This window comes from Hylobates moloch, unplaced genomic scaffold, assembly GCF_009828535.3.
Source record: "Hylobates moloch isolate HMO894 unplaced genomic scaffold, HMol_V3 SCAFFOLD_5, whole genome shotgun sequence".
Taxonomy (NCBI): domain Eukaryota; kingdom Metazoa; phylum Chordata; class Mammalia; order Primates; family Hylobatidae; genus Hylobates; species Hylobates moloch.
In genome coordinates, this window is record NW_026652280.1 from 99947416 (window position 1) to 99969849 (window position 22434).

Genomic DNA, 22434 nt, shown 5'->3' on the forward strand with positions numbered 1-22434 from the left:
TCCCCCATATTTATGCAGGCTCCTATATCCTATTAGTCTAACTAACTAAACAGAGAAAGTCATAGACTAGAGAAACACTTGTGAGATTCAGGAACCAATGAGGGACTACTTCTGTATTCTTCAGGGAGCAGTAAGAACTAAACCTGGGCTGGGAAGAAACATCTGCCTTATGCCTCCCATAGGAGGTCCTTTTTCCCCTCCCCCATAGCCTATGTCCTGAAACTCACAGTGAAAGACACACATTCAACTCCCATACTTTATTGGGACAAAGGAGGAAGGATGCAAACCATCACCACAGGCCCACCCACCAGGGGTGTCCAGGCTTCAGCACCTAGTACAGCATGAGTACATTATCAATACAGGCAACTTGGGAGGGGTAGAGTGGGGAAGATTCCACACAGGAAGGAGACTAGAGGTCCTTCTAGGCTTGGGGGCTGAGGCATGTATTGTACTGGCACAGTCCACTTATGGATGAAGAAGGAGGTCTAGATTTCCATTTTGCAGATAGATAGGAAGGAAGACATTCCCTTATATAGATGGGAAAAAGGAAAGGGATTACCTGGATGGCAATTCTCTTTTTATGTATTTGGAAGAAGAGCAGATTTCACCTTACAGGTGGGTATAGGAGGGAAGAAGGAAAGTTTATTTTAAATATTAGCAGAAACAGATGTGGGAAGAAATTCATTTTGCAGAGGGAAAATGCTTCTGGGATGGTGCTCACTGGCCATTCCATTCCCAGGTGACAGGAAGGAGACACATACACAGGAAAGGGTCCCAGGGCTACAGAACAAGGGAGGTATACCCCACAGGCACCAGACCCTCCATGCCATCCCGCCCACAGCGGAGCCAGTCCTCATCCACTGTGGTGATGACACGCAGCACTTCCCCACGCCGGAAGCTCAACTGGTCAGGTCTTGCAGCAGTGTGATCACAGAGAGCCCGCACTGCCCTGAGGGGAGCCAGAGGAAGATACTGGGATGAGGTGAGGTGGGGGTGCCCAGCTGTCCCCAGGCGTCACCTCTAGAGTGCTCTTGTTGGTTTGGCTCAGTGGACATTGACTGGGCTCTGGAAGAGACTTGAGAACCATTCATCAACATGGTGATTCTATCTAGGGCCCCAGCCTTTTCCTGAGTGGCAAACCCACTCCAGCTGCTTATTTGACACTATTTGCACTTCTCAGTGGTGCTTCAAATTCAACATAGGCAAATGAAATGACTCACCCTCAAAACCAGTCCCTCCTCATGTCGCCTATAGTGGTAAACAGCACCACTTTCTACCCACACTTGCTCCTGGTAAAAACCTGGGCATCTCACTCCATACATCCAATCCATCACCAAAACCTGTTTGGTGCTTGGATCTCCTACTACTCCATCTACCTTTTTTTTTTTTTTTTTCTTGAGACAGAGTCAGTCTCTGTTGTCCAGGCTGGAGTACAGTGGTGTGATCTCGACAGCCTCCACCTCCCGGGTTCAAGCGATTCTCCTGCCTCAGCCTCCCGAGTAGCTGGGACTACAAGTGCCCACCACCATGACGCCTGGCTAATTTTTGTATTTTTAGTAGAGATGGGGTTTCACCATGTTGACCAGGTTGGTCTGAATTCCTGACTTCAGGTGATCCACCGCGCCCAGCCGCCATATGCTTTTATAAAATGTTTAGGCCAGGCGCGGTGGCTCATGCCTGTAATCCCAGCACTTTGGGAGGCTGAGGCGGGCGGATCACAAGGTCAAGAGATCGAGACCATCCTGGCCAACATGGTGAAACCCCATCTCTATGAAAAATATAAAAAATCAGCTGGGCGTGGTGGCGGGTGCCTGTAGTCCCAGCTACTCGGGAGGCTGAGGCAGGAGAATTGCTTGAACCCGGGAGGCGGTTGCAGTGAGCCAAGATCATGCCATTGCATTCCAGCCTGGGCGACAGAGCGAGACACTGTCTCAAAAAAAAAAAAAAAAAAAAGTTTAGTGGCCAGGTGTGGTGGCTCCCACCTGTAATCCTAGCACGTTGGGAGGCCAAAGTAGGCAGATTCCTTAAGGCCAGGAGTTTAAAACCAGCCTGGCCAACGTGCCAAAACCCTGTCTCTACTAAAATTACAAAAATTAGCCAGGCATGTTGGCAGGTACCTGTAATCCCAGCTACTCTAGAGGCTGAGGCAGGAGAATCACTTGAGCCCAGGAGGTGAGGTTGCAGTGAGCCGAAATCATGCCACTACACTCCAGCCTGGGCGAGAGTGAGACTCTGTCTCAAAAAAAAAAATTATGTTTAGTCTCTATAACCATAAAAAATGTATTGCATCATATCCTTTTTATAGAAAGAATCCTGGCCAGGCGCGGTGGCTCACGCCTGTAATCCCAATACTTTGGGAGGCTGTGGCAAGCGGATCACCTGAGGTCAGGAGTTCTAGACCAGCCTGGGAAACACGGTGAAACCTCGTCTCTACTAAAAATACAAAAATTGGCTGGGCACAGTGGCTCACGCCTATAATCCCAGCACTTTGGGAGGCCAAGGTGGGCAGATCACGAGGTCAAGAGATCAAGACCATCCTGGTCAACATGGTGAAACCCCGGTCTCTACTAAAAATACAAAAATTAGCTGGGTGTGGCGGCATGTGCCTGTAATCCCAGCTACTCAGGTGGCTTAGCAGGAGAATCGCTTGAACCTGGGAGGCGGAGATTGCAGTGAGCCGAGATCACGCCACTGCACTCCAGCTTGGTGACAGAGCTAGACTCCATCTCAAAAAAAAAAAAAAAATTCCAAAACTTAAACGGGCGTGGTGATGGGCACCTGTAGTCCCAGCTACTCGGTAGGCTGAGACAGGAGAACCCAGGAGGGGAAGGTTGCAGTGAGCCGAGATTGTGCCCCTGCACTCCAGCCTGAGCGACAGAGCAAGACTCTGTCTCAAAAAAAAAAAAAAAAAAAAAAATCCAAGGCTCAAATGAGTGACACATCGATAATAAATAGAAAAGCTGCAATGCACACTAAGCATGGTCTTATTTTAAAGCCCAGGGTTTTTTACACTACCTCCCATCCATGCTGTGATAGCATACATGGTTACACACTAGTGCATTCTCCCCAATCCTCCTTACCTATGGGTTTGCACCATGCTGGGTGCTGAGGCCTCAAGCTCCTGAGAAGGCGTCTCGGGAGGTGCCCCCCGCTTCACAAGAGCCAACACACTCACTGTCGGGGGCAGCCAGCTAGATGGTCTCCTAAAAGAAGGGACATAGGGTCACAGCTCAACCCACCTCCAGAAAACCCAAGAACCCTGGGATTTGGAGGGAGGGAGAGGCTAAGGGGCCTAATTGTGGTTCAAAAGAGGTCAGGGGTTAGTCACTGCTGAGGGCAGAGTGTTAATTATTGGACACAGGTGCTTTTAGGCTGATGAAGGAGATGACAACACCTCAAATCACAAGGAACCTATGGACCCAGCAGGGTCTAGACAGGCTCAGAACAAAAGGGCCACTAGAGAGTAGTATCTCAAGCCATTAAAGAGCCACCAGTTGTTGAGGCCTGGAGCAGGGGTTGGCAATTTGTTTGTTTGGAGAGGAGACAGGGTCTCGCTCTGTCGCCCAGGCTGGAATGCAGCAGTGTGATTACAGCTCACTGCAGCCTTGACCTCCTAGGCTCAAGCAGTCCTCCCACCTCAGCCTCCTAGAGTAGCTGGGACTACCACCACGTGCGTGCCACCATGCCCAGCTAATTTTTTTATTTTTCTGTAGAGACAGGGTTTCACCATGTTGCCCAGGCTGTTTTTCATTTTTCTAAAGGACCAGATAGTAAATACAGTTGACCTTTGAACAAAGCAGGTTTGAAATGTACAAGTTCACCTATATGCAGGTTTTTTTCAACCAAACAAAAAAATACTGTATTCTCAGGATGTAATACCCACATGTACTGAGGGCTGTCTTTTCCTATACATCAAGTGTAGGATTTGAGTATGTCAGATTGTAGTGTATGTGAGGGTCCTAGAACTAATTCCCCATATGTACCTGGGGATAACTATATTTTAGGATCCTAGGGCCAAGAGAGAAAATTGAGATCATTATGTAGGCACTTAATATAACCATTAAAATGTAACCATTTTTAGCTCATGGCTGTGGAAAAACAGACCACCAACCTCTGCCCTAAAGGATCATCATTAGAGAGTTTCAAATGAGGCCACTGGGAGATCTGAGAGAGAGTCAGAAGGTCATAGAAAGGACAAGGTACCCCATTACCTGGACTTTAGGGCTCCATTCTCATTTTCTGCGGGGCCCCCAGACACTCCAAATAGTCTTCCCAACCAGAGGCCCCTGCCTGGTGCCATTTCATCTGTGGGCAGGGGTCTCTCCTGTGCACCTTCTTCAGCTGCAGTCCCATGACGCCCCGGTGCCCATCGGGAAAGAGGAAAGCCCTCAGTGCCCCCAGAGGCATAGACCCGGGAGGCCTGGGTCAACTGCTCCCACCAGCTCCCTGGTGTGGGAAGGTTTGGAGAGTCGGAGGGGTCTGAAGCAGCTTCCTTGGAAGTCCCCCGAAGGCTCTGGGCCAGCCGGCCCCCGAAGTGCAGCATGGCTTGCATAGTCTGCTGCAGAGCCGGAGGCGGGCCTGGAGGGGCAGGGGCCTGAGGCGGGCCCAGGGGCAGGTGGTGGTGGTGCTCAAAGAGCAGGTCCAGGTGGAAAGTGAGCACCGACAATGGCTGCAGCAGGAGCAGCAGCTCTGTGGACAGGGAGGGACAGCCACCGCGGGCCAGGGAGAAGAATCCTGTTGGCAGGTACAGGAGGGAGAGCAGGCCTGGAAAAGAGCAGGCCAACATCAGCTCCTGCCCTGGACCTAGTCCCAGAAGACCCCCCAGAGCAGCCCACCGGTCAGCACACATCCTCCCAGGCCTCACTCTGCTGGGCACTGGGGCAGAGAGGAGGAAGGATGTGGTGGGCTACAGAACTGACATCCCTGCCTGCATGGGACCTAGCCCAAATAGGAAGACACACACAGCAAGTGGTGACAAGTAACTGAGTGACAGTGCAAAGGCTACAGAGGAGGACAGGAGAGCCATAGAAGCACATACAAAACGGGGCGTGGGGGTTGACCTAGTCTGAGGGTAGAGGTAGGGCCTCACTGGGGAAGGACTCCAAGGATGAATGACAGTTCATGAGGAAGCAGGAGGGGCAGAAGGTAGAGGAATAGCATAAGCAGGGCCCTGGAGCAGGAAGGGCCAGGCGGGAAGACTGTTGGCAAGACCAGGGAAAGCCCTGGCCTCCAAGGCAGGGGAAGAGGGCAGAGGCCAGACAGCCAAGGCTTTGGGTCTTTCATCCTATGGGCGATGGGCCTCCTTAGAAAGTTTTAATTAGAAGAGTAATAACATCGGAGATCTGGATTAATGGCATTCTGGCACCAGTGGGAACCAGCAGGAACCAGCAGGAGAGAACTCTTTCCTTCCCATCCTCCCAGCCCATCAGCCCCATCCTCTACCATCTGAACCTCTGACCTGCATCTTCCTGGAGACTGGAAAACCACAGCTCCAACTGCTTGGTGCTAGGGGAGAAAAGAGGGAATGGAAGTTCAGGGAGGTGGAGGACTCCAGTCCTCTCTGGGTGGAGGATGGGAGATGAGATTGGAAGAGGGGGGGCCTTCTCTGAGGACGTGAGGCACTACTACTGTGTCCCACCCATGACGCTCCTGCAGCCCCAGGTCGTGGGAAGGGCACTGGGAAGAAGGCAACTCACTTGAGGAGGCCCAGGATAAAGGCATGGAAGCGGCTACGGCTGCTGCTCAGCGGGGCTAGACGGCTGACCTGGCTATACAGGGTTCCAAGGGAGCAGGTGCTGGAGCCTGAGAACGTGGGGTGCAGTCAGCCAAGCCCGGCCCTGCCCTGCGCACTGCCGGGTCCCACGCCCTCCTGGCTCACCTGGCTTCACCGACGCCTCCACCACGCTCCAGGGGCTGCTCCTGCGCTGCCCGGTGATGAGGTCCTTCCGGAAAGGCTTCAGCCCGTCCGCCACCAGGGCGTGGAGGGCCGGGCAGAGGGTGGTCAGCACCAGGTGCCCCACATCCGGGCTCAGCCGGCTATCACCCAACTGGGCCTGGAGGTGGCGCGATGCCGATGGGTCCAGAGATCCCTCCAGCCACCTCCCGCCAACCGTTCCCGCACCCTCCGCGGAGCTCCATTACTCTCCTCATCCCAACAGCCTCCCCCCAGCCACCTTCACCTTCTGCACCAAGTTCCGGGCGGCCCCGAAATGCGAGATGATTTTATCCACGGAGGCGCTGACGGCTATCAGGAGACCTGGGAGGAGCGGGAAAGGGAAGACGCTAGAAGGCCGCGCCCCTACCCAGGCTTGCCCGAGGGGCGTGGAGGGACTGCCTTCAGACGGCCTGAGAGCAGGGCCGGGGGCGAAGGGCAGTTCATTCGGAACCGCGGGGTCCGGAGTCAGGGTGCCCTACCTTTCTTCTGCTCCTGCAACTGACCAGTCCCACTCTGGGCTTCTGCCATCCACAGCCGCTGGGCTCCGGGGACACCGGCGAAGGACCACGAACTACGGACTGGCGTAAAGGAAGAAGGGCGCGGTGACACTTACCAAGGGTTATTCCGAGGAATCCGGCCTCCCGCACAAGTTGTCTCCGGCGGGTCTGCAGTGCTCTGTCCCCGAAGGGTCTTGGGGAGAGGAGGCGCAGGACCGCCTGGAGCACGGGGTAGCTCGACTCGAGCCCCGGAGTGAAATCCCGCACACTTCCCAGCACTCGCTGTCCCCCGGCCCCATCCCGGTTCCCTGTGCCCTCCTTCAGGGCACAGCCCCCACCTCCAGGATCCCGGAACTCCGGGAGCGAGATGACCGCGTTCACCTCCCGCCTGCCCTGCTAGGGCCTGTAGGGCGGGAGAGGATAGGGCGCGGGAAGGGAGGTGCAGCCCTGCGCACCGCCCCGGGGCCCAGTCCTGCCTGCGGAGCCCCGGGGAGCACGTGGGCTGCATGGACCAATGGAAAGACAGACAGAGGGGAAAGGGAGGAGACGGAGGGAGGCGAGACCCGAGGATTGGGAGGCTGGAAGGCGCCGGAAAGGGGAAACCCGGGTCCCGCAGCAGCTTCTCGGCGGAGGGTGCCCTCTTCATCCCGCGTGGGACTGGACTCGCGGAGAGGGCGTGGCCAGAACCTCTAGGGCCAATGAGCTCCCGGGAGCTTCACCCTCCACCCCTCCCGAGCAAGGTCGGGGAGCAGGCCCGAGCTGCATAAGCCAAGGAATTCCATGGAGGGTATGACCCAAAGTCCCTAACAACAGACTCGCTGGGACCCCCTAGATTTGGCATGGAGGCTGGGTAAGCCCGCGTCCACTATGCCCAGGCGGGTCTGGAGGGAGAGGGGGCCGACCCACGGTGCAGGAAAGGCAACAACTTCCCCCCTCCAGCACTAGGAACGGGGCCAGACTCCCCAAGACCGACAAACCTGCTTGGAGTCGGCTTAAACTGAAGGGCGGGACTAAGCTGGGCAACCCCGGAAAAAAAGCGAAAACGGGGCCGGGCGAGAGTGGGCGGGGCGGCCCGCCTGAGGCGTGGCCCGCGGGGCTAGCCCGGGTCCGTCTTACGTAGCCTGGGCGGAGGCGATGGGCTCCTGGTCCAGCGAGGGGCCTTCGGCGGACGAGGTTGCGGTGGCAGCGGGGGGGCGGGTACCTGGCGGGGTGGGGGAGCCGCGGCGGGGAAGGTGCTACTTCTGGGAAAGAGCGGGGACAGCAGCAGTGCCAGCTCGGGGCTGGCCAGGCAGGGCAAGGCTCCCCGAGTCGGAGGCGAATAGGCTCCCACTGGGGACAGGCGGACGGGCAGCAGCTGCTCCTCTGAGGGGCTCCGCGCCCCCAGCAGCCGCAGCCCGGCGCCTGGCCACCCGGCCAGAGGAGCCAGGAGCAGAGACCCAGCTGCGCCTGCGCCCCCACCCTCCAACAGGGGGCGCCCGTCGGCCGAGAACCGGAAAACCAGGGGCCGAGGGAGCAGGAGGGGACCGGCTGCAGGCAGGATTGGCGGGGCCAGGCGCAGAGGGAAGGAGGGCAGCGGGATGGGCAGCCAGGCAAGGAGGGGCGGGAAGAAGAGGGAGCAAAGAGTTAGTCCCGTAACCCAATGACCCACCCAGTTTCCCTTTCCCAGAGCGCTCCCTGGTAGAAGGGGCAGGGAGGATGGGTGACACAGAATGGAGGGAAGACAGGGGGCCGGGTTGGAAGCCTAGGAGGCGTGAGCGGCCGAAGCCCAGCCCTCCTCCCGCTTCTTGCGACCTCTTACCCTCCAGGCCGGCCTGCGCGCCCGGCTCCTTCGCGGCTGGGGCCTCCTCGCCAGCCGCTGGGCTGACAGCCCGACCCTCCTCGGACTGCCCCTCCGCTATGGGCTGCAGTCCAGGTCGATTCTTCTTCCTTCGGGGAGGGACAGGCGGTGGTGGGGGCCGGGGCGGGACCAAAGCCCAGCCAACTGGGGGGTCTCGAGGCGGGACTGGCGGGGCTGGGGCCCGGCTTCGGGACCGGAGTTCCTTGAAGGTGGTGACTTCCCGAGGAGGTGCCGAGGAGCCGCCCAGCGACCCCGAGGGGGGCAGCTCGGTGTCGGGCGAGAAGACTATGAGCCAGTCACTGCGATCTTTCTTGGCCTGCGGGACGAGGGGCAGCCCTGGGCCCCGCTTGCGCTTCTGGGCCAGCTCGTGGAAGGACGTGATTGTCCGGTGGGGCACCGGCTCCTCGCTGACGTCACTTCTCCATCCTCCATCAATTTTCCCTGCATCTGTTTTCGAGCCAGAATCAGTTATTCCTGTGTTGGTTTTCCAACCAGAGTCGAATTTTTCAGGTTCACTTTTCCAGCTAGAGTTAACATTCCCGTTGTTTTTCCAACCAGTGTTATTGTTTTCAGTGGTTTTCCATTCAGCTTTAGTTTTCTCCGTGTCAATTTTCCAAATTGGGTTAATCTTCCAACTGGGCTCCGTTTTCCCAGCCTCGATTTTCCCATCATCCGCCTCTAAGAGCTCAGAGATAGGGAGATCCTGCTCCGCGTTCTCGTCCTCTTCCTCCAAGCCTGGGGAAGGGACGTCCTGGTAGGTGGTCAGGGCGTTGCAGTTCGAGTCCAGGCCAGGATCGGGTGAAGAAGAAGCTCCGGAGCAGGAATCAGGAGAGCAGCAGAAGCTGTCCGGTGAGCAGGTGCCAGGGCCTGCTGAAGCCAGTGGGGAGCCCTGCTCCAGGGGGATGATACTGGGCTGAGGGTGGGCATCCTCATCACCAGGGAGGTCCCGCAAGTAGACTGAGACAGGGGACTCATCGGGGCTAAGATCTGAGCAGGAGCTGAGCGAGGAAGAGCAGCCTGGGTCTGAGGGAGAGGCAGCCCCCTCTTCCTCCTGTGACGGGTCCTGCCGGTTTTCTAGGCCCGGAGCGTGCTCCTGGCAGCACCGGCAGGGCACAGCTGGGCTGTTGGAATTGGCGTCCACCAGAGTGCCACTGCAGGGGCCCCTGCTCTCCTTGCCCCCAGTGTCTCCTGGAGGAGGGGGTGTGCTCAAAGGCCCCTCCTGTAGCTCAGGACGGCGGGACAAGTGCAGGCCCAGGGAGACGTGCTGGAGGTGGATGTGGTTGAGGTTGCAGAGTAAAGCTCTCTGAGGGGACAGCATGGTGCTAGCGGCGATGGGATGGCTTCTAGAGAACCAGAAGGGTAGGATCTCTCACATCCACCTACCTGGCAACCACAGGTGCAGACCTAGAAGACAGGGGTGGTGAAGCCCAGCCAGTGAGGACAAGAGCTGCGGGGAAGGACACCGAGGTGACTTGACGGCAGCAGCAGGCCTGAAGGCTCTGGCTGCTTTGGAAGATATTTCAATGAGATGCAAATCGCAATCGACTGACCATTAGTTTCCACTGCAGTGTTTGCAGGTGGAGTCGAATGTAACCCCCCGGGAATGGAGCCGGGAGGGTCAGAGAACGCGGCTGCGCTCTGGATCTCCGAAGGGGGGCGGGGGCCTGGAAGAGGTCCGGGCCCAGAATGGACCTCCAGGTCCCTGCTGCCGCAATCTGGCCCTGCCCTCCAGCCTACCCCTTACTCCCAGAGGAAGGGACCCAGGGAGACCCACCCAGATGCCCTGAAAGGAGGTGGAGGATGGGGGTGGGGCAATACGCAGAGTTTGCCTGGTGAATGCAGGAAAGGGGTGGGGGCTGGAGAGGAAAAGGATGGAGCAGCCGTCAGCTTGTCAACTCTGCATCTGCCGGCTGCCTCGGCCGGGCTCCAGCCTGCGCCCTCGGCCCTTGGAACAGCGGTATGTCCATTCTCTCCGCATTCGTCTCCATCGTTCAGCTACCACCGCACCCTTTCTCTATTCATTTCTCCTGCTCCCCTGTCCTGCCCCGCCCCTCGTGCCCTGGTCCATCGGTCTACACCCATGGGTCGAGCCCTCCTCACCAGGATCCTCCTGGAACCGCTCCGGCCTGGGGCTTGTCCGCGGCTCCCACGGTCCCCGCCCGGCGGGGCACAGAGCGGGAGGGGAGGGGCACTAGCACAACTCACCCTGCGCTGCGCAGCTGCACCCCTTCGCGCATGGGCGTGGCGTAGCTCAGACCCGCCCCCAGCGGGTTTAGCGTCTTTTGTCACCCACCTAGCGGGTTTGATATATCCTAAGCTTTTGGCCCCTGGGTCCTGCTTCCGTGCAGCGAGTCCTCCCAGCACCCCACCCCGCACATTCTGGAAAGAGCTAGACTCTGGCTGGGCCGAGCAAGAACAGAACCACAAGAAGGTTACACGATTATTTATTGAGAGCCTCCTCTCCCCGCCCTTGCAGTCTCTAAGTCACTTTTTCCGCTTGTAGATTTTGCGCGCAAGCCCCAGAAAGATGGCTGGGGGCAGGGGTGCTGCGTACTGTTCAATGAGAGCCATAATGTGGCTGTAACTATCTTCCTCATATTGCAAGAACACAGCCGGCAGATCCAGCTCCTCATATAGCGCCTTCACCCGGGCCACTTTCTCAGCCTCCTTTTGCCCGTAATTTTCCTGGAAGGGGTTGGAAGACAGGAAAACGGGCTTGGCCTTCCCCAGAGCCTCCAGGACCCCTCCACTCCCCTCATTCACATATTCCAGAACATCTCCAAAGCCACCCACTCCATTCCTCCCTCCAATTTTCAAGTGTCTCTAGGTAGCTAAGATCCCAAGCTTCCCTTCCCTATCCCAAATATTCCCCACATACTGCCTCAGACCAGGCGTCCTCTACTCCAGGGTTTCTCAACCTTGGCACTATTGAAATTTGGGACCAGATAATCCTGTCTGGGGGAGCTGTTCTGTGTGCTACATGTTTGGCAACATCTTTGGCTCCTGCCAACTAGATGTCTGTACCACACGCACACACACAGAGTTGTAATGACAATAGCAAAAAATGCCTGCTGACATTGCCAAATGTCCCCTCGGGAGGAAAACTGCCTCCAGTTGAGAACCACTGCTGTATCTCTTCCACCAACTCAGGGACCCACCACCCTCTCTCAGGCACCTTCAGGATCTGGTACTGTTCTGGAGTGGCCCGTTGCAGACACTGAACCACCAGCCAGCTGCATTTGTTGTCCTGGATGTCAGTGCCAATTTTGCCGGTCACACTGGGGTCCCCAAAGAGGTCAAGGTAATCATCCTGGGCAGGGAGGGGGAGGGCAGCAAAGGAGGAAGGATGAGGTTCCTAGGCAGAGGAGGAGTGAAGCTGGTGCTTGTTCTCTGCTACTGCCTCCTGCCTTCCTACCTGAATCTGGAAGAACTCTCCCATCTCCAGCAGGATCTTCTTGGCATTGGCGTGTTCCTTCTCACCATCAATTCCTGCCTACAGGGCAAGGGGGGTTAATAAGCCAAACCCCAGAGGGGCTGGCATCTTCCTGGCTGCTTCCTCCCATGGGGTCTTGCCCTACTGCAGCCCCAAATATCTCCTCTCTCTTCAGACATCTTGGCTTCCCTGACCTAGACAGTGCTGACTGATGGTCCAACCTCAATCCCACTTATTTTTGGCTAGGCTTTCCTGGGAGTCATAAAAGAGATGAATCCATTCTAGAGGTGCACAGCCTGTCTCTTCCCTCACAAATGTCAGTCCCCAAGTCATTCTGATCCATCTTCCTAATATTTTTGCCACCTCCAACTTCTTTCAAGATGAAAAGGAAATGTAGAGAAGCAAGGTCAGGGTAGACAGTTAATCCCAGTGACTGCCTTTAATCCACTCTTCTCCCTCTCAACCTGGATGATCTCCTCCACACTCCTATTCATACTCAGATGCAGGATATATTGTTCGCCTATTATATGCTAAGCACTTTCATATCCCTTGCCTTGCTTAATCTTTACAGTCCTGTGAAGTAGGAATTTTATCCCCAGCTGAGGAAAGAGACTGAGCGAGACCGACTTGCTCAAGGTCACACAGCCTTTCACCAGGGGTAGCAGTGTTCACATTTTCTGCTCTATGCCTTCCTGTCCAAAAGCCCCCATCAGCAGAGCGGAGAGGGGTGAGGAGGCTCACTCACCATGTACATGGCTGCAGCTATAGGAAGATAGAAGGAGTAGAAAGCTGTCTTGTACTTGACAATAGATTTGTACCTGAGTAGGGGGAGAAGAGAAACTCCTCAGGAGGGCAGTGCACATCCTGAGCCCTCCCTCGCTGTCCAGACATGGTTCGCATGGTCCCTCACCTCCCCTCACCTCTTTTCAGTGAATCTGACAAGATCCACATTGCCCTGGGGGGCTGTGATGAGGTCCAGTGTCTGCCCAATCTCAGTCTGATAGGAACTCTAAGCAAGACAAAGATGGTCCATGAGCCAGGCTTTCTCCAGATATGCAAAACCCTGGTATCCCAAGCCCAACATCCCATACCAGCTGACAACTGGGCAGAATCAGAAAAGCAACAGAAGGGGAGAAAGCCCCAAAACTCAAGGCCCATATTCATACACACAGTCCTTTATCAACCTTTCTTCCAATTACACAGGGACAGAGAAGCCCTTTCTTGCCACGACCACAACCCCACTTCCCAACGCCCTTCCTCGCTTTCTTTCCCTTCCAGGCACCCCGCAATCCTGTACCCTGAAACCAGCTAGATGAGCATGTCCTATGGAGGCCAAGGCTACCATGGGCACCCTCTGGGCATTGGGCCCTGTCTGCAGCACACCTGCAGGAAGAGCTCGATCAGGTTCAGGTAATAGGGCTGTTCCCGGCAATAGAGCTTCAGCAGGCGGTAGATACATGCTTCCAGGAGGTTAGCATCATTGATGGCATCCAAACCCACACCCGGCTGTCATGACAGAGAGAAAAACAAGCAATCAATCTCTAGTCTCGGTTCATACTAAGAACCATCACACCAACACCTCTATCAGGCCATATATAACCACCTCCCTGTGGCCTGTCCCCATACCCACTGCTATTTTCCTGCCCACATTACCTTCTGATACCAGCAGATCTGTCCCCGGCGGGTGAGGGATGAATCCATGATGTCATCTGCCACCAGGAAGAAAGCTTGCAGCTGGAAAGAGTGGAATAAGACCTGCAGGGCTCCTCATTACTGTTCCTTCTATCAGCAACAGAGCTGCTACTTTATATCTGTATATAGTTTTGCTTTTTTTTGGTGGGGGACAGAGTCTCACTGTTATCCAGTGCAGTGGTGCAATCACGGCTCACTGTAGCCTCTACCTCCCAGGCTCAAGTGATCCTCCCACTTCAGCTTCCTGAGTACCTGAGACCATAGGCACATACCCCATGCCTGGCTATTTTTTTTTTTAATTTATTTTTTGTAGAGACAGGGTCCCACTATGTTGCTCAGGCTGGTTTTGAACCCCTGGGTTCAAATGATCCTCCTGCCTCTGCCTCCCAAAGTACTGGGATTACAGGCATGAGGCATCACAGCCGGCCAGAGCTGCTGCCTTTGACAGTCCCTATGAGCTGGGAAAGTCAGGATGGGGAGACAGAAGACTTCTGTGCTATGGAGACTTGGAAAGTGACATAACCTGATTGGCTCAGACTCCCCGCCTATAAAACGGAACTAAAACAGTCTTGTTTTAGGTAAGAAACTAGAACAGATCTTTGACATCTCTAATGAGCCCTAGATTATGCCTGGTATCAGGGAGAGTAGGAAACACCTTCATATACCGTACTCTATTCTTGCCAAAAACCTCAATGAATGCTTAAAGTAAGATCTATTCATGCAGTTGACTTTACATTACTTCCTAAATAAAAGAAGGCTATTCCCACATTGCCCCCAGCACCGTGTTTGAACACCCCAGTGACTAGGAACACAGCCTTACCTAAAGGAGCTCCTTAGCAGTGCAGGTCTAATCAGGTGGAACTGAAATCTCACTTTGACCTATGAGTCTCAGACATCTTTAAACATTTTTAAACATTAACTAAGGGCTTACTCTTCTGAGTGCCCATCTGAAGGTACCTGAACGTGTCGGGTTTCCCACTAGACCATGAACTACTTGGAAGCAGGGACAGTAACTTCTCCCTCTTAGCATTTGCAGAGCCTAGCACAGCACTAGGCCTGGAGGGAGAGTTTCCTAAACACTTGTCTAATAAAAAAAAATTGGTTGGGTGCAGTTGCGTGAACCTGGTCCCAGCTACTCAGGAGGCTGAGGCAGGAGGATCACTTGAGCCGATGAATTTTGGATGGCAGTGAGCTATGATTGCACCAATGCACTCTGACAAAGAAATTAAAGAATAAAACACTCTAACATTCCCTGTGATACTTCTTGCAGTTAGTCAAACTACATGTTTTGGTTCCTTAAATAGCTTTCCTTCTTTTTTTTTTTTTGAGATAGAGTCTCACTCTGTCACCCAAGCTGGAGTGCAGTGGCGCCATGTGGGCTCACTGCAACTTCCACCTCCCAAGTTCAAGCGATTCTCCTGCCTCAGCCTCCCAAGTAGCTGGGACTACAGGCACCTGCCACCACCAACTGCTAGCCCAGCTAATTTTTGTATTTTCATTCAGTAGAGACAGGGTTTTGCCATGTTGGCCAGGCTGGTCTTGAACTCCTGACCTCAAGTGATCCGCCTGCCTCAGCCTCCCAAAGTGCTGGGATTACAGGCGTGGGCCATCATGTCTGGCCATTAAATAGCTTCTCAAGACATGGTTTGAGTTGTTTTTTTTAAAGAGACAAGGGTCTTGTCATGTTGCCCAACTTGGACTTGAACTCCTGGGCTCAAGTGATCCTCCTGTCTCAACCTCTTGAGAATCTAGGGCTATAGGCACACACCAGCGCACCCAGCTCAAGACATGGTTATTTTCATAACTTATTTCCTTTTTTTGTTTTTCCACTTCTAGATATATACCCAGGTTTTTGTTTTTGAGAGGGAGTTTTGCTCTCGTTGTCCAGGCCGGAGTGCAATGGTGCAATCTCAGCTCACTGCAACCTCCGCCTCCCGGGTTCACGTGATTCTCCTGCCTCAGCCTCCCAAGTAGCTGGGATTACAGGCACATGCCATCACCCGGCTAATTTTTGTGTTTTTAGTAGAGACAGGGTTTCACCATGTTGGTCAGGCTGGTCTCGAACTCCTGACCTCAGGTGATCCATCCGCCTTGGCCTCCCAAAGTGCTGGGATTATAAGTGTGAGCCAATGCACCCGGCCCTATACCCAGGTTTTAATTTTTATTATTATTTTCTTTTGAGACAGGATCTTACTCTGTCACCCAGGCTGGAGCAGAAGACATGGTTTGTGGTTTTTTTTTTTTTTTTTTGAGGTGGAGTTTCGCTCTTGTCGCCCAGGCTGGAGTGCAATGGTGCGATCTTGGCTCACTGCAACCTCCGCCTCCCAGGTTCAAGTGATTTTCCTGCCTCAACCTCCCGAGTAGCTGGGATTACAGGCATGTGCCACCACACCTGGCTAATTTTGTTTTTTTATTTGTTTTTGTTTTTTTTTTTGAGACAGAGTCTCGCTCTTGTTGCCCAGGCTGGAGTGCAGTGGCACAATTTCAGCTCACCGCAACCTCCGCCTCCCAGGTTTAAGCAATTCTCCTGCCTCAGTCTCCTAAGTAGCTGAGATTATAGGCACATGCCACCATCCCTGGCTAATTTGTATTTTTAGTAGAGATGGAGTTTCACCATATTGGTCAGGCTGGTCTGGAACTCCTGACCTCATGATCCATCTGCCTCGCCCTCCTAAAGTGCTGGGATTACAGGCGTTACAGGTGTGAGCCACTGCACCTGGCCTAGAATCAGTTCTTAACCCTGGCAGCACCCTACATTCACCTGTAAATTTTTTAAATTTTTTAATTTTTTTTTTTTTTTTTTTTGATACAGGGTCTTACTCTGTTACCCAGGCTGGAGTGCAGTGGCATGATCTTGGCTCACTGCAATCTCTGCCTCTGGAGCAGAAGCCACCTTCCCACCACCTCAGCCTCCCAAGTAGCTGAGACTACAGGAGCGAGCCTCTACTTGGCTTTTTTATTTTTAGAGACTAGGTTTCGCCATGTTGCTGAGGCTGGTCTTGAACTTGTGGCATCAAGTGATCTGCCCATCTTGGTCTCCTAAAGTGTTGGGATTACAGGTGTGAGCCACTGGGCCTAGTCTAAATTTTTTTTTTAGAGACAAAGCCTCAAAATTCTGTTGCCCAGGCTGGAGTGTAGTGGTGCAATCATGGCGTACTGTAGCCTCGACCTCCTGGGCTCAAGCCATCCTTCCACCTCAGCCTCCCAAGTAGCTGAGACTACAGGTGCCTGCCACCACGCCCGTCTTTTTAAATAGTTTTTTTGTAGAGATGGAGTGTCACTATGTTGCCCAGGCTGGTCTTGAACTCCTGGGCTCAAGTGATCTGCCTGCCTCGGCCTCCCAGAGTACTGGGATAACAGGTGTGAGCCACTGTGCCTGGCCTGAATTTTTTTTTTTTTTTTTTTAATTTCCCTAATAAATAGAAAGTGCTGGTGGGGTTAAGAATCAGAGCTGGGAGGCAGAGCAAATTTCGGGAGGCCATGGAATTAATTATCTTGGAGACCATCATGGTTGAGTGGTGGTGGCTGAAACGAGATTGTCCTTGCAGTCACCCTTGGGAGAGGCAGTGAATGAGTGGCTTCAGGGAAACTATGCTACTCCAAATAAACACAGAGTCAATTAAACATGTGCCTTCGATGTGGAAAGCCCAGGACCTCTACACTACTCTTCTGAGGTTAGGTCAGAGGTAAAGATGCAGATGGATGCCTCCTTCCCTGAGGACCCTGCCTATAACAGTAGCAGTGATTGCAATGGTCCTTTCCCCACGGCCCATGCTGGGCTCTGGTAGGCGGTGCTGCATGCTTCCTTTGCAATGTGGATCCACTGCAGCACACAGGATTAGCATGGGATAAAGTCTTAAAAACCATGTCTTCTAGGCCAAGTGTAGTGGCATTCCAGCCTGGGCAACAGAGAGAGACTCCGTCTCAAAAAAAAAAAAAAAAACAAAACGAACTGATTCTACCAGTCAACCACTGGCCCCTCGAGGTCTTGCTTCCCTTGGCCCCCATAGCTTTGCTCCTCTGCTCTGCCCTCATCCTCCTTCCCTTCCCTCCTTGCCTGTCATCTCCATATTTTGAACCCTTCAGCCCCTCGGCATGCCTGTCATCCAGGGCCCTCTCCCTGGATGCCATGGGCCTATTACCTCCTTGGAAGCAAATCTGTGTTCTCTAGACCCATCTTTCTGACAAGTTCCAGACTAGAATTTCCACCGCCCACAGGACAGGCAGATCCACCTGCTCCACCTATACCAAGAATGTACCCGGGCTGACTGTGCTCAGCACGTGTTCCCTTGAGCCAGCTGCTCCTCTCAGGCCAGGAACTCAGCATCATCGTCACTCACCAAGTTCTGAATGCTCTTCCCTTTTGGGCTCACTGCCATCCTCCTCGGGCATGGCACCCCTCCCAGAACCCAGTCCCCCTGCCACTAATGAAAGCTTTAGGCCATGCCAACAAACTAGACACCTTCAAGACCAAGATGAACTGGTATAGAAGAGGAGGGGATGCAGGGATTGGAGCAAACCAGAGAAAGCACACAGGAGAACACATGCCATCTTGGAGAAGTTGCATCCACTCAGCTTCAGCCGATTGTTGCTATGCAGGAACATGGACCCAAATCTTACAATTTCCTAAGCCATGCTAGAAATCTAGGTTTTAGTGTGAAATCTCTTTGTTAAATTTAGGAGACTTAATTGTAAAACATTTTCAAAAAACTATCAGTGAGCTGCCAGTTTTCAATCTCTGCTTCCGAATAGCCTTTGGAAGACCTCTGTCACTTTTTTTTTTTTTTGAGATGGAGTTTTGCTATTGTTGCCCAGGCTGGAGTGCAACGGTGCAATCTCAGCTCACTGCAACCTCTGCCTCCCAGGTTCAAGCGATTCTCCTGCCTCAGCCTCCCGAGTAGCTGGGATTACAGGCATGCGCCACCACATCCAGCTAATTTTGTATTAGAGTAGAGATGGGGTTTCTCCATGTTGGTCAGGCTGGTCTCGAACTCCGGAACTCAGGTGATCTGCCCCGCTCGGCCTCCCAAAGTGCTGGGATTGCAGGAATGAGCCACCACGCCCAGCCTCCTCTGTCACTTTTATAGCCATCCTTTGCTCAGAGGAAAGAGCTGACACCTCTCTGTCCAGTCTCGAGGACCCAGTCCACACTGTCTACAACTATCTACAGCCATCTTCGTACCTAATGCCAAAAGAGGCTCCCCACATTAGTTAACCCTTGGAGTGATTCACTCTAAATTTGGCCGTAGCACACTAGAGACAAAGAAACACAAACACAACCCAGAAGTAAGTTTCAGGCCCATCCCTCCCCTTCCCACCCAAGTCACCACCATTGTAGGAAACTTCTTCTCCCTTCCCCTACTCCTCTCACCAGTTCCACACACCAGCCCACAGTCCAGGCCCGCTGGAGACTATCAGCATCCTGTTTCCTTGGCTCCACCAGCTCCCGGAATGCTACTACCACCGCCAAACCCCGGTGATACTTGCCTCCAATGGCATTGTACTCCAGGACCTGGAGGGCAAGGGAAGAGGGACAGGGTATCAGGGTCCATACAGCAGCTACTGTGAGTTTTCTCCTTGCTCTCTCCCATTTCCAACCACCACCTAACTTCATCCTCCCCAACCCCAACTCCTCTTCAAGGAGCCTCTGGAATTGCTACTGTCTTTACTCCTTCCCCAAATTTCTGGAGCAAAGCTAGAAGAGGTCCCAGTGCCCAGGCACGTTCTTTCTGCATGGTCTACCCTAGTAAATTTATTTTTTGTTTTTATTTATTTATTTATTTATTTGAGATGAAGTCTCACTCTGTTACCCAGGCTGGAGTGCAGTGGCACAATCTTGGCTCACTGCAACCTCTGTCTCCCAGGTTCATGCAATTCTCCTGCCTCAGCCTCTCGAGTAGCTGGGATTACAGGTGCCCACCACCATGCCCATCTAATTTTTTATTTTCAGTAGAGACAGAGTTTCACCATGTTGACTAGGCTGGTTTCAAACTACTGACCCCAAGTCATCCACCCGCCTTGGCCTCCCAATAAATTTAAAACCTCCATAGTGCAGATTAAATGCTGCTCCCGAGCCCAGAACAGGGCTTGAACCCACGGAAAACTCAGTACATGCTATAGGGATGACTGGCTTGTTCAGGTCCCCCCACAGTTTCCTTCCCCATCCCCACCTCTCCTAGGCTTCCCCTTCACAACCCATCCCTACTTTTCCAACCACCTCTGCCTACCCAGAGTTCGACCCTCCTGCAAATGAAAAGCCTCCTTCACTATACTAAGACAAAGCTTCTCCAAAGTCAGCCAGAAGACAGCTTACAGGGGACCCAAGCTGTGGGATCCATCTCCCACTCCTCCAGTGGTGTCTCCTCTTGCATCTCACTTTGCCTTCTGCTGCCCGGCTCTCAATCAGACCTAACTAACAGGGAAGACTTCATCTCGCTATGTCACTGAGGCTGGAGTGCAGTGGCACAATCGCAGCTCACTGCAACCTCCGCCTCCCAGGTTCAAGTGATTCTCCTGCCTCAGCCTCCTGAGTAGCTGGGACTACACGTGCGCGCCACCACGCCCAGCTAATTTTTGTATTTTTAGTAGAGACGAGGGTTTCACCATGTTGACCAGGCTGGTCTCGAACTCCTGACCTCATGATCCCCCCCACCTCAGCCTCCCAAAGTCCTGGGATTACAGGCATGAGCCACCATGCCGGGCCAAGACTCTCTTTTAATCCCCATTCCAGTATAGGCAAAGCCCCCCTTTCCCTTCGTTCCCCTGAGATATATGAGATAGACAGCATTTATAAAAAGAATTTTAATAGATACTCCAGAATCAACAGGAAAAAAATTGGCAAGTATCACAACAATAGTTCATGCTCTAGAATAGGGGTTTCTAATGATACAATAACTTCACTCAGGCCCCAGGGAGATAGGACAATATCAGACTGCCTTCCTCCCGGGTCTCTGCCAAGGTAACAGCTTCTGATTTCAGGACACAAAATCTAAGAGGTTCAAGGCCTCCACCCCTAAGCAAAGCATTTTGGATGACCCACCTTCCATCAGAGCCAAAAGTCAGGTTGATGGACTGAGTAAGTATACTTGCCCAGGCCCCAACCTCTCCAGAGCGGACTCGAGTCCCTCAGGTAAAAGCTTTCTCGGCCAGGCGTGGTGGCTCACACCTGTAATCCCAGCATTTTGGGAGGCCGAGGTGGGTGGATCACCTGAGGTCAGGAGTTCGAGACCAGCCTGGTCAACACAGTGAAACCCCGTCTCTACTAAAAATACAAAAGTTTGCTGGGCGTGGTGGCGCACGCCTGTAATCCCAGCTACTCAGAAGGCTGAGGCAGGAGAATCACTTGAACCCAGGAGGTGGAGGTTGTAGCGAGCCGAGATTGCACCACTGCACTCCAGCCCAGGCGACAGAGCAAGGCTCTGTCTCGAAAAAAAAAAAAAAAGCTATCTCTCACATCTGTCAAAAGTCCCCCATAAGCCACAGGTGAATCCCACACATATACAGAGCAACCGAACCAAAGGCTTACTCCCCCAAGTCATGAATCCCTCACCTCCTTGAGCCGGGCAATAGCATCTCCTGTCTCTGGGTGCCCCATCTCATCCTCAGTCAGCACCCTAACGATCTGGGAGAAGTGCTGAACGAAATCCTGCTTTTCTTGGGCATAAACATCTGATTTCTGGTCTCCGTTCATTCTGAGGGGGGAGCAAAGGGCTCTGAGTAGAAGAAAAACAAGTCAGAAACCTGATCAGCTGCTCCCCTCCCCAAGGCCCCTCACCCCAACCACACTCACCGAGGTTCCTCTGTCCACGCTTGGCACCAGCAGCGGGCACTGTGCCAGGCCAGGACTGGGTACCCGTGCACCAGGGAGGGCCGCCGTAGGGAACCCAGCCACCTCTCCCGGGGTGCCCAGTAGGGGGCTGGCAGCAGGAAGACCCCCACAGATCTCAACCAGCGGGACAGGGGCATCCTGGGAGTGGCATAGGGAGGGGGCACCAAGCACTCCCTGCAGGGGCAAGCACCAAAGGCAGAGGCATGGTGGCAGCTCCCCAGATAACTCCCACCCCAGCCTTAGCCCAGAGTGCCCCTCCCTCTTGTGGAATGTGCTTGGGGACAATTACAGGAAGGATATGCAGGGAACAAAAAGTATGGCTGGGTGACTGAGACCCAACTAATTGCCACTTATAATAAACAGGCTAGAACTCAGCGCCTTCAAGATGGCGTGCACAAGCCTGGGTAAGGAGGTGGTACAGAGTAAAGTACCCCAGGATTAGGCGCTGAAAGGACCCTTAAGTCATCCTATTTTACGCAAGCCAAACTGAGGCTCTAAGAGGTAGGAAGATAGTAGAGGCAGAGCCAAATCTAGAACCCAGGTCTCCCCTGGGCAGTGGAGAGGGGTGCCCAGGGTCTGAGTTATGCCCCAAGGAGGGGAGAAGCATTGGGGCGAAAACCCATGGGTGCTGCGTCCACATGGTCCAGCGTGCTGGAACCGCGCGTCCCAAGCCCCACAGGAATCGCTAGGACTGAGCAGATAGGCTCGGAGCAACTCTGGACGGGAGAGAAGCGCTCGCAGCAAATGAGTAAACCGCGGTCCGGGCATATTGGGGGTTCCAGGAAAGCACAAGGGCAGAGTTTGGAAGTCTCCGCACCCCCAGAAGGCCAGCCAGTCTAGCCTACCGACCTTCAAAACGGACACAACAGGCTGGCCTTCCGATGCCTCACAGTATCGTTAACAGAAGTAAGGCCCGGTCTCGGCCCCCTTCCTCCAAGGCCCAGCACACATCCTCTCTCACCTGTTCCCAGATGGGGATTCCTGCTCGGTCCCGCTTGTTGGCGGGTACTCCTGAAAGCCGAATCCGCTCCGCGGTAAGCTCTCTGGGTCGAGTAGTTCCCGCTCTCCCCACACTAAGCGCGGCAATGTATAATTAAACTACAACTCCCAACGTGCCCACGGAAGGGACAGATAACGCGATCCTGCGTGTCCTGGCTGGGCGGAGATGAGCCGCGCTGATTGGCTGCTGGCCCTCGCGTGAGCATGGTGCAC

The 22434-nt window shown here is 53.9% G+C and overlaps 3 protein-coding genes across 10 annotated transcripts; 1 reads left to right on the forward strand and 2 right to left on the reverse strand.

Annotated features, from left to right (window-relative positions):
• Nucleotides 1-238: 238 nt before the first annotated feature.
• RUSC1 (RUN and SH3 domain containing 1) lies at nucleotides 239-10451 on the reverse strand. 3 transcript variants are annotated; one of them, XM_032154300.2, is made up of 10 exons: nucleotides 10370-10451; nucleotides 8231-9673; nucleotides 6415-6513; nucleotides 6180-6256; nucleotides 5879-6053; nucleotides 5697-5802; nucleotides 5459-5505; nucleotides 4212-4764; nucleotides 3081-3203; nucleotides 239-949 (listed from the first exon to the last, which is right to left on the reverse strand). In XM_032154300.2, exons 2-10 carry the CDS (start codon nucleotides 9585-9587, stop codon nucleotides 781-783), a joined length of 2706 nt encoding a protein of 901 aa, XP_032010191.1. In that variant the 5' UTR covers nucleotides 9588-9673; nucleotides 10370-10451; the 3' UTR covers nucleotides 239-780. The 3 variants fall into 3 exon arrangements, with proteins under 3 accessions (XP_032010191.1, XP_058295181.1, XP_032010192.1); XM_058439198.1 differs by lacking the exon at nucleotides 10370-10451 and adding an exon at nucleotides 7549-7959 and having other exon boundaries at nucleotides 8231-8624; XM_032154301.2 differs by lacking the exons at nucleotides 8231-9673; nucleotides 10370-10451 and adding an exon at nucleotides 6771-7726.
• LOC116469316 (putative uncharacterized protein RUSC1-AS1) lies at nucleotides 9018-11215 on the forward strand. Its single transcript, XM_032154309.2, has 2 exons — nucleotides 9018-9118; nucleotides 9666-11215. Exon 2 carries the CDS (start codon nucleotides 9873-9875, stop codon nucleotides 10770-10772), a length of 900 nt encoding a protein of 299 aa, XP_032010200.1. The 5' UTR covers nucleotides 9018-9118; nucleotides 9666-9872; the 3' UTR covers nucleotides 10773-11215.
• FDPS (farnesyl diphosphate synthase) lies at nucleotides 10698-22349 on the reverse strand. Of its 6 annotated transcripts, XM_032154302.2 has the most exons (11): nucleotides 22072-22177; nucleotides 21184-21396; nucleotides 20944-21106; nucleotides 18766-18906; nucleotides 13356-13436; nucleotides 13086-13208; nucleotides 12623-12711; nucleotides 12448-12520; nucleotides 11685-11762; nucleotides 11445-11579; nucleotides 10698-10954 (listed from the first exon to the last, which is right to left on the reverse strand). In XM_032154302.2, the coding sequence occupies exons 2-11, from the start codon at nucleotides 21357-21359 to the stop codon at nucleotides 10754-10756; spliced, it is 1260 nt and encodes a 419-aa protein (XP_032010193.1). In that variant the 5' UTR covers nucleotides 21360-21396; nucleotides 22072-22177; the 3' UTR covers nucleotides 10698-10753. The 6 variants fall into 6 exon arrangements, with proteins under 6 accessions (XP_032010193.1, XP_032010197.1, XP_032010196.1 ...); XM_032154306.2 differs by lacking the exons at nucleotides 21184-21396; nucleotides 22072-22177 and adding an exon at nucleotides 22184-22349 and having other exon boundaries at nucleotides 20944-21085; XM_032154305.2 differs by lacking the exons at nucleotides 21184-21396; nucleotides 22072-22177 and adding an exon at nucleotides 22184-22333.
• Nucleotides 22350-22434: the final 85 nt, after the last annotated feature.